This window comes from Teleopsis dalmanni, chromosome 2, assembly GCF_002237135.1.
Source record: "Teleopsis dalmanni isolate 2A chromosome 2, ASM223713v2, whole genome shotgun sequence".
NCBI classification, from domain to species: Eukaryota; Metazoa; Arthropoda; class Insecta; order Diptera; family Diopsidae; genus Teleopsis; species Teleopsis dalmanni.
In genome coordinates this window covers 102,991,389-103,001,219 of record NC_051847.1, presented here as the reverse complement: position 1 = coordinate 103,001,219, position 9,831 = coordinate 102,991,389, and the positions used below count along the sequence as shown (strand labels likewise).

General features: G+C 30.2%; 1 protein-coding gene and 1 long non-coding RNA gene across 2 annotated transcripts; one reads left to right on the top strand and one right to left on the bottom strand.

The window, feature by feature from the left end:
* Positions 1–3,552: 3,552 nt before the first annotated feature.
* Positions 3,553–9,489, bottom strand: LOC119685476 (protein yellow-like). Its single transcript, XM_038099761.1, has 3 exons — positions 9,200–9,489; positions 8,449–9,127; positions 3,553–4,097 (listed from the first exon to the last, which is right to left on the bottom strand). The coding sequence occupies exons 1-3, from the start codon at positions 9,412–9,414 to the stop codon at positions 3,618–3,620; spliced, it is 1,374 nt and encodes a 457-aa protein (XP_037955689.1). The 5' UTR covers positions 9,415–9,489; the 3' UTR covers positions 3,553–3,617.
* On the top strand, positions 6,188–7,663 carry LOC119685477. Its single transcript, XR_005252804.1, has 3 exons — positions 6,188–6,386; positions 6,471–6,709; positions 6,881–7,663. It is a non-coding gene; the product is annotated as an uncharacterized LOC119685477 (long non-coding RNA).
* Positions 9,490–9,831: the final 342 nt, after the last annotated feature.

The following is a 9,831-nucleotide window of genomic DNA, read 5'->3' as shown; positions in this document are numbered from 1 at the left end:
TTTGAAAAATTCGATTTTTCATATAAGAAAATATGCAAGTATTAAATATACTTAAGTTTTGATCAAAGTAGTAATTCTGATTTTTAAATATTAATTATAAGTAAATATTAATACTGCAACAACTATACAAATTACAACAATAATTTTGACATAATTATTAATCATTAATAAATATTAATAGTTTAAGTTAAAAAAAATTGTTGACCTACTACTCAAGTTAGGCTGTACTTCCATATAGAAATAATGCTTTTTAAAGTATCTACTATTATCTGTTGATAATTATCTGATGACTTGTTTGCATTCTTTAAAATTATTTATTTATGATGCTGAGTATATTGCTAAACTTCAATGCTTTATATAAATAACCATAATAGAAGATATTCAGGTGTTACTTCTTATAATGCCATGTTACCCCATGGCATACCCTTTCGTTACCTAAGCTTTAAAATGATAAAAATAGTCAATACTGAAGAAAAAAATATGTCTCAGTATATTTTATCTAAGTCGTAGTCAAAATTATAACTTCTAGGATGGAGTGTTTTTAAGAAGCAGAAAATAGATAAAAATTATTTAAGCAGTCGACGATGATACGTATTCCTTTGATAAATAACTTACATAGTGGCTTTAACATAATATATCAATCTTTAAATTACGTTTCTGAGAGTTTTGAAGTCCAGTCAAAAAGAATTCTTCGTTAACGGGAGTAACTTGTTTCCTACATCTGGAAACTGTCGCAAATAATTATTTAACAATATCATTATAAGACTTAATTATTAAGTACCAAATGGATGAAACCGGAATTAAAAGTAATCTTGGTACAACAAACGTTGAAAACAGTATTCTTAAAATACTATCTGGTCTGGTACACACGCGCAATTTTCGTACACTTATAGTCATCTACCAATTGCAATCTTTAATGCGATTGGTATATATCTATGTAGGTTGAACTCATGGCTGTGAAATCACTGCCAGGATAATTGCGCTATGAACTTTAGAAATGATTTTTTGCATAACGTGTGCGAAGTCATTAAGAATTATTGCAACGTTCAATTTCGAGTATCAGAGCACTATGCTTGTAGAGTTTAAGCTTCTATATAAATAGAATAAACTCTTTATAAGAATGGAAAATAAGATAGCATAATTTGAATAATAGTTAAGTTAGCTTGTAAGCTGGTAAATTATAGTTAGATAAATAAAAACTAGTCTTAATCCAAACCTTAACGAGTACACTATGATGCCAATGCAAAAAATTTGCCTATCACTATAGAGAATATACTATTTTTTGAAAAAACTATTTCTCAACAGCCTTATTTTTCTAAAATCGGTTTACTTTTGTCTACATATACTGAAGTTGATAATAAGCCTATACATTTATTAATACAAATGGTAATTCCGAATATATTAAATTGAAACCATCAATTATTGCCATCAAATGCTCGCTTATTTTGAAATCAGAAATATGCAGAGGTACGAAATATTGTGTTATAGATGAAGAACATCCTTTGCATAAAATTTTACAACAAACTTATAATTCTTTCCAATCCACTTCAATACCTTCAAAATATCTGAAATCACTGGCTAAATGTCAGTAGTTATCTCTGACGGGTCTATTTGTATGAGTAAAGTCAAAAAAAAAATTGTAAGATTTGCCGAACAAAGAATACTGCAATAGATATAATGTTAAATGAATCTATGTCGAAAGATTTTAAGCGTGGAGATGGAAATAAAGTCAATATTATTTCGATGGTGAAAAACAAATTTTAAAATCCTGAAGGTGATATTGCTAATATCTAATATATACTAATAATGAACACTGCTATTTCCTAGCGCCTAACATTTGATGCTGTTTACATCATTGGCAACACAGCTAAATTGGCGTATTCTTCAAGTCGTTTAAATCGTATTAAAATAACTATCAATATTTTATTTCAGCATCACGATATCATTGCACCTTACGTATAGGGAATATAACTGTGCTCCTTAGTATCATTGGCATCTTCAAATATCAGAATGCCAAGCATGAAGATATCGCCATACCGCTTCGCGCATTCTTTTTGCACAGCGTGGGTTCACCATAAATAAACCTCAAAAGACTTCCACTGCAAATGTCTATAACATTATACTTAATCCATAGAAATAGCATAGAATAGTAAAATTCATTGCAATCTATTAATATTATTTTAGCACTAAGTATAATAATTTCTGTTACTTTCCAGTCAATTATTTGGGTAATAAGACATTTTACAGGCACATTTTTTAAACTATTTTAAACATTAAAATATCATCTGAAAGTCATTCAGTGAAATTTTTTAATATAATGCAAATATTTTTGAGAGTTTTATTAGAGTCAAATCAGTTGATTGTAGCTTCGCCTGCACTCTTATTTCCTACTTACCGTTTTCCAGCGCTATGGACAACTTCGACCACATAGAAAGAAGTAGTACAATAGCGAAACTAATGTGAGCGCTCACGTTCATTGTTTTTGTTTAAGAAAACTGTAAGTAATATTTCAATAATGACTCAGCAAGTCATAACACTTATTACAAAAGTTAAGTCCGTACATCAACTTCTCACATCACTGACACAACCCGACTGCATCTCATGTTTCTTAAGCAATTAACAAACTGATAAAATTAAATAAAGCAAACGTAATAAAGCAGAAGTATCAAAACTAGGAATGAAACATTAATCCAGCAAGTAGATAACAAAAGCCTACTCCTTTATTAATTTTTCAATCTTGTACCCTACAAACAGTAAGAATGTGAATTGATAGATAAGATAAGTGAGATATGTTACTAGATCAGGTAGGTTTTTAATTCTACGTACAAATATCATTTGCAATCACAAGACTATTCACAAGACTATCATCACTACAAATAGTAGTAATAGTAGTGATTAGTCTTGGCTAAATTTGATGGATGCCATAACTCTACAGGGTGCCGTTGAATGCCTGTACTGAGTAAATGTAAAAAAATGTCTTTGATTATAATATCATATAGTAAATATTTACTGTTTTTCATATGCCAACCAAATAAAAACTAAATAAACAATAATAAACAGAATTTAATGTCTTATCACACAGGCTTTCAAATCGTTGAAGAAAATCAGACGAACAGTTTATATATAAACTATACGGTCAACCCGGTATAGAATTGAATCCATAATAACGTATCTTATTTAGCAAAGAATGCCAATGACATCTTGAATTTATAAACATTTTTCTGTTTACTTTGCTAACTATAATAAAATATAATAAATATGATTTTTCAGGGACTCTTAAAATAATACTTTTTATCTTTCTAGTTGACTAAAGTAGTTAAGATAAATAAAACTTACTTGATTCTGCACAATATTATACACTCGTATGCGTATAAAAATTGTCGTGATTAGCTTCAGTAGCACAACAAGTTGTTTTATGCAAATAATTGAAAGGCATATCAAGATATTTATTCTCTCCAATAGTGATGCGTTGTACTCGTAGTTTAAAAAAAATATTCGTTTTATTTATTAAAAATTTAAATACAAATTTATAATTATAATGTGATAATTTTATTAATTTTGCTTTCAATTGTTATAAAAATATAGATTTTAAGAAATTCTTCTTCCACGTGTCCACATCATAGGCATTGCCCCTCATTCAGTGTAGCAGTTTTGAGCTTCGTACTTGCTCTGACACTGGGATCGCATATAGTGCCGGTAGTGACCTTGTTAATATTGGCGCGTAAGATGCGGAAATTTATATCATTAAAATCTAACTGGCTATATAAAAATATGGGTAGGCGGTTGCTCATAACCCATATGTTTTGCTCATACTCTTGATCAACTTTTAAGTCGTTCGGAAATTGTATTAAACGTGACATGTTGCTTTCATTTTCGTTCGCCAAAAATTTTAGATTTTCGCGTATATATGGTTTGGATGTATCCCAGCACCCAATTTCATCACGGTGTACTTGAGTAAAAAACATGATGCCATTGCGATCCACATTAGATGTCGAAGACTGTCCATTACTGCCACGATCACCAATTGGGAAAAAATTTAAGGCATTTTGTGTATTATCACTGTCGTTTTGAATTAACTTAGTTGAAACTACAAATTCCTTAAATTAAATATATAGATTATTAAATTTGTAAAATCAAGAAGAATTACAATTATTTTGTGGCATAAAAATTAAAATTTATAGCCACAAACATATGTGCAGAAAATCTGAAAATGGATACAAATTACAAATTATTTATTTTATTAAGTATCTCCTGCGTTGGGAACTTGGTTTATCTATAAATCCTTCATTTTTTCAATAACAGTGGCACAAATAATTAAAAAAAGTAATAAAATGCAATAGTTACTTTTATCCGATATCTGATTATATGACATTTTAGCGCACATTAAATCAAGCTAATTTTACAATACACGCACGGATAAACAAGTTCTCAAACAGTGTCTAAACTTTCTATGTTAAAACGTTTATACGGATACTTAACCATATAACCGTAATTAATTAAAAATACTAACGTTATAACCCTCCAGCTATATAGATTTATTACCAAAATATTTAATTATTTACTTGTCATTTTCTATGCTAAATTAATATACGTTCACCGAGAATATATATTTAATTACCGGTCAAGATATTACCTTTTTCAATATTTATTAAAAAAATTTATATGAGGATTATAAAAGAACGTCGAATTTGTGTAGGGCAACTATAGTTGTTTTACTGAGCTTCATAAATTCTTCAGAACCTAAAGATGGTAACTCTTTGTTGTTAACAAAATTGTAGCTTTGTGGTACTCTTTATATGTTCTGCAACGCAAAATTATGCTCAGAGTTACAGAGCTTGATACTGTAGCCAGCGACTGTAGCTTAATGGCCAACGCACGATTAAGCTACAGTAGCTGGCTACAGTATCAAGCTCTGTACAGTGGCTGGCTACATTAGTTCGAAATTTCAAATCGTTCGTTAGTTGAGTAAATGCATTTCAACAGCAGTGCGGAGGGTTGAGCAATAATCGTTGAGTACTTTATTTAATATCATTGGACTACACTACACTACATTGCACTGCAAGTACTACACTAAGTCCAATTATCTTTAGTTGCGATAAAAGCGCCGAAATAAATGCTTTTGAATTCTTTTTATCTTGTTTCTCGATTTTACTAGTAAATTATGTGCTTTTAACACAAAAAGAAAAGAAACGTATTACTTCTTATTACGAATATATTAAAAATTTTTCGTTAATGAACTCCAAACATTTGTTTTAACGCCTGTTTAAACTTTAATTTTTAGTCCGAAAGTTCGGTTTCAACTTAATTGCTGCAGATCAAACTTTTATATATGTATATAGAATATATAGAATCGAATATGTTTAAACATATTTGCATTTTAATACACAAAAGTTTGTTTTATGTGGCGATAAGACAGAATGATCGAAGCTGTATAAAATCAGGTTGTATCAAAACTTAAAAATTACCAGTAAAAGATCAATATGTGTATATAAGGAAAGAAATCATGATTGGATAAAGAATAAACCAACAATTTTGCGAATTATACCGAATCACAGAATAATATTTGCTCCAAATACACGCATATACATATGAATACTGAAGAAACGATAAAATTTGTATCAAAGCCCGTGTCCAAGAAAAAAACATTCAACCTCTTTCAAACGAAGATATTAAAGTAAAGCAAATATGTGACCACATCTAGTAAAAATATTTTATTGAGTTTTTTTATATTTTAGCTGGAACAGTAAAATCGTTCGAATCAACTAAAAAAAAAAATATTCAGATATTGTGAACGAGAATTAGTGAAAATATGTATTCTGAAATTTCCTATAATAATCCCAGAAAGCTATGGAGCAATTAATGTACTAGACTAGATCTATTGAAATAACGTCGATGTGGCTTATTACTGCATGCGATAAAATATGCTTTTTTTATACTTATGTTTCTGTTTAACTTTTTTGATTAAGAAAATAATGGAACACCCACAAAATATTGTTTATTTAATGACTATATGTCAAAATTCCACTTCTTAAAATTAAGAATTATAAATATTACGTATTTTAATATCTTATCTACAGTACATTGTAGCAATGTCCAATCAATTTTTTATTTTTTGTATATTATCATTTTAATATATGTATGGGTCTTTTCGTCAAGTTTGTATAGTAAAAAGGATTTATATTTTGCATGTTGACCTAATAATACTAATCATTATCTGTGCAATTAATCTTAAAGGTGTCTTATAAAAAAAATAAAAAAATATTTTTTAAACTATCCCAATTCGATACTTCGATACTCGATCATGACCAATAAACCTATTCAATAAAATAGGACGTTTCCTGCACCAATTCAACCAGTTATACACGAAAATAATAGTTTGGGTGAAAGTATGAAAGCTTTTTTTGTACCCACATAATGTCGTTTAATTTCAAAAGTTTCTTTTTCATTTTATCGGTCGCTAAACGTTTTAGTTGAGAAGGAGCCGAACTAGTGGATTTAGTAGAAGAACTAATGTCTTGAGAAATCAACAGTCCTATACTGTAACTTCGGAATTTAAAGTTGTTATTGTGTCAAAGACAGGAATTCAACGGTCATGGGAAGCTTTGCGGGACAAATATACTAAATTGAAAAAGAAAGTCTAAGCAGGAATCGGGAGAAAAATGCGTCGAAGAACAAGCAATTAGACTTAGCAACAATTACGATAGTGACTGTAAGTATTTGTTTGAATTATATTTCCAACAAAAATGATATAGCTTCATTATTTCTTGCTAACGACATCGTATGTAGTCATAAAATTTATGCTGTTTAAGAAATGGGAAATAATTCACTCGTACTGTTTTAAATTTTTAATTTTATTAATATTAATTAATATTAATTTCAGAATTGTTCACAACTGAGTGTATAATAATTGAACATCGAAACACCAGAATATAATTCTGGTAGCCGAAGAACATGTAGTAGAAGTGGAGTCCTGCTTATCTAAGAATAAAAACTGGCAAAAAATTAACAAAACTTAAGAGTTTGAGAGATCACACAAATTCTAAGAAAATTCTAAGTTGTGCCGAGAATGGAGTGATGTGTTGATATGTGTTGATAATTGGCTAAATGTGTGGAGTACAAAAAAATCCCAAAAAATCTTCCATTTGGTTTAGCATCAACTTAGCCTAACTCGCACACGTACTATATGTTTTAACCTCGCAATACTAGAAGCTAGTAGTAAAACTCGGCGTTTAATTTATTTTTTTGATAGAGTTAATATTTGTCCACCAGAAGTGAAAACCCTCTCAACAGGACTGAATAATGGCAGAATAGCGTAATATTTCATAATATCATGTTTAAAATATATGGGTAGTTAAATACTGATGATAAGTATTATGATACTTCTTAGCAAAATAAACAGTACTTCTGTTTTGTACTTCTTGAAACAAAATTCTCTCAAAATTTGAACCAACGGTAATATGTTTACAAACTAATTCCATTTGGAGAAACGGTGTTATGGCATGATCAATTCCAATAAACAGCAGAATGTTAGCTTTAAGATTAAAATGTAAGTAATTTGATATTATTAATAAAGAACCTCTCAACAAGTACGAGTACATTTCTTATGTAGATACAAGATACGAGAAATAAAATGTATCTGAGTAAGGTGCAAGGTACAGCTATATGTAAAGTGTAAAGTTGTCGAAATCAGAAAAGATAACCGATCAGTGAAAATATAGAAAGCAGTCCCATGGTTTGTAGAGTATAACGGGCACATCAAAATCAAGATTGTTGTTGCTTTAAATGTAAACTCTAAAATTGGGAGTGAGAGAACAAAAAACATATGTCATGAGAACCGAAGCTATCTGTGCCTCGTCATTCAGTCAAAGCCGTGTTATATGTGCGTATGTATACATGTATTTTCTTTTAAATTTTCTATTAAAAAATACGAAATTCACAAACTGATGTGACCCTCTGCATAACATACATTTCGTCATAGCCCGAAAGAGTCAATTTTGATGTGCCCATGACACTTTACATAACATGGGGCTTACATCTAATGATATTAAAGAATATATAAATATATTTTCTTCTGTGAGAATAACGCCAACTTTTAGAGCGCGCAGATTTTGGCAAAAATATACATAATTTATTGATTCGCATAGATTTGTGTACTTAAAAATGCAAAGCCACAGATGTGAACGTTTTAATACTGATATAATTTTTACTCAATTTTTCTTTATATGAAAGCAACTAATTGTGATTTGCTATTGTTTTAGAATATTATTATGGACACCATAACTCAACATAAATTATAAAAACCGTAAGAGTGTTCACAACTATTTGTTATACACACTTTTAAATTGTTGCTTTTTAAGTTTTAAACAAAAACATAGAATTAATGTATAAATTAAAGAAACTTATTTAAGCTGTGGAACAAATTCAAATTCAAGTTCAAATTTTGCTTACCTTGAAACTTGCCATTGGATGGAAGTACAACATTCTATCATTGTTTAAGAAATTTTTGCTTTCAGCCGATAAACTTAAGCCAAATATACCATCTAACCATTGAAAATTTAGTCCATAAATATTAAAATCTGCCGCTACTGGATTCGGGAGAAAATTAAAGTTGGTTATCCGCCAACTTTTTTGTTTTGCTAAACTATACACCACAAGTCCAAACCGCCATACATCAGTCACATACACATAAGCATCATGACATTGTCCTTCACGAACATCAGCTAATATATTGGAGTGCAGAGAGTCTTGTTTCACTTGGTCCGGTGGTAACTCATAACTTAAAATCAATTCATCAGTGTTTAAATCAAAAGCTACAATTTTTGGTGGACACAGTTGTGTGAAAGTAGTTAAAGCGTTAACAATTCCGGAATCTATCAACCATAAACGGCCGCATATATCAATTGACGTACGATACACCGAAATTAGTTTTGTACAGTCAGGATTGACCGTATTGCCATGCGCACTCCATTTTGGATATGGTTTTAATGCTGGGCTACGCTCGTTAGTAGGATAGGGAACATACGATAAACTTGCAGGCACTCCATCTTTCCATCGTGGTGTTGTAATAAAAAGACGATTTTTATAAACATCAATGCCTAATGGAAGATTATTTTCTGTTATGAATTCACTGAATTCACAGTGTTAGTTACATGATTACTCAGATATTCAAAATTGACTCTTACACTTCTTTTGCACTTACTTGTTTTTGATAGCCTGTTGTCTTTCCACGTACGTTGGATATTCAAAATCCAAAAACTTCCATTCATTAATTAAATCAAACGCATCCGACTTTCTAGAAGTTCTAGGGGTTTCATCTTCCCAAAAGGAGTGTTCATGCCAGCCGCTGCTGCAGTTTGCAACATTCATATATAATAATACTAAAATGAAATTATATAACAGGTTTGTGGCTTTCATTATTGCTTGGCAGTCGATCGTAGAGAAAAGCACTTTTAATTCGTCAAGTGAATACAGACAACTGAGTTGTTTTCGTTTAATTTAAGCTGCAAAACAGTATTGCTATATTTATGGTATTCAAAAATTATCGTAACATCCAATATTTTACCTTTCATTTTTTATGCTATACGCACACCCTAAGAAAAGGGTACATTCACTTTTTCAACACATTTGTAACACAACAAAGCAACTTGTGCGCACTATGGCTATGCATATATTTTTGAATTAATTCATAAGCTGAGTCCATGAAACCACTCTTTATCTGACTCTTCGTGTCTTCAATTGTATTTACTTATTTCTCTTCTCATTAGACGGCTTGCATATCCACCTGTGTCTGTTTCAAAGAAAGCATGGAGTTGTGTTGTATCTCTAAGTTTC

Excerpts from the sequence above, each read along its gene's own strand:
- LOC119685476 (XM_038099761.1), bottom strand. The coding sequence starts at position 9,414 with ATGAAAGCCACAAACCTGTTATATAATTTCATTTTAGTATTATTATAT. Across the intron at positions 9,128-9,199 it reads CAACAGGCTATCAAAAACAA|TGAATTCATAACAGAAAATA; the intron begins GTAAGTGCAAAA and ends CTGTGAATTCAG. Across the intron at positions 4,098-8,448 it reads ATCCAATGGCAAGTTTCAAG|GAATTTGTAGTTTCAACTAA; the intron begins GTAAGCAAAATT and ends ATTTAATTTAAG.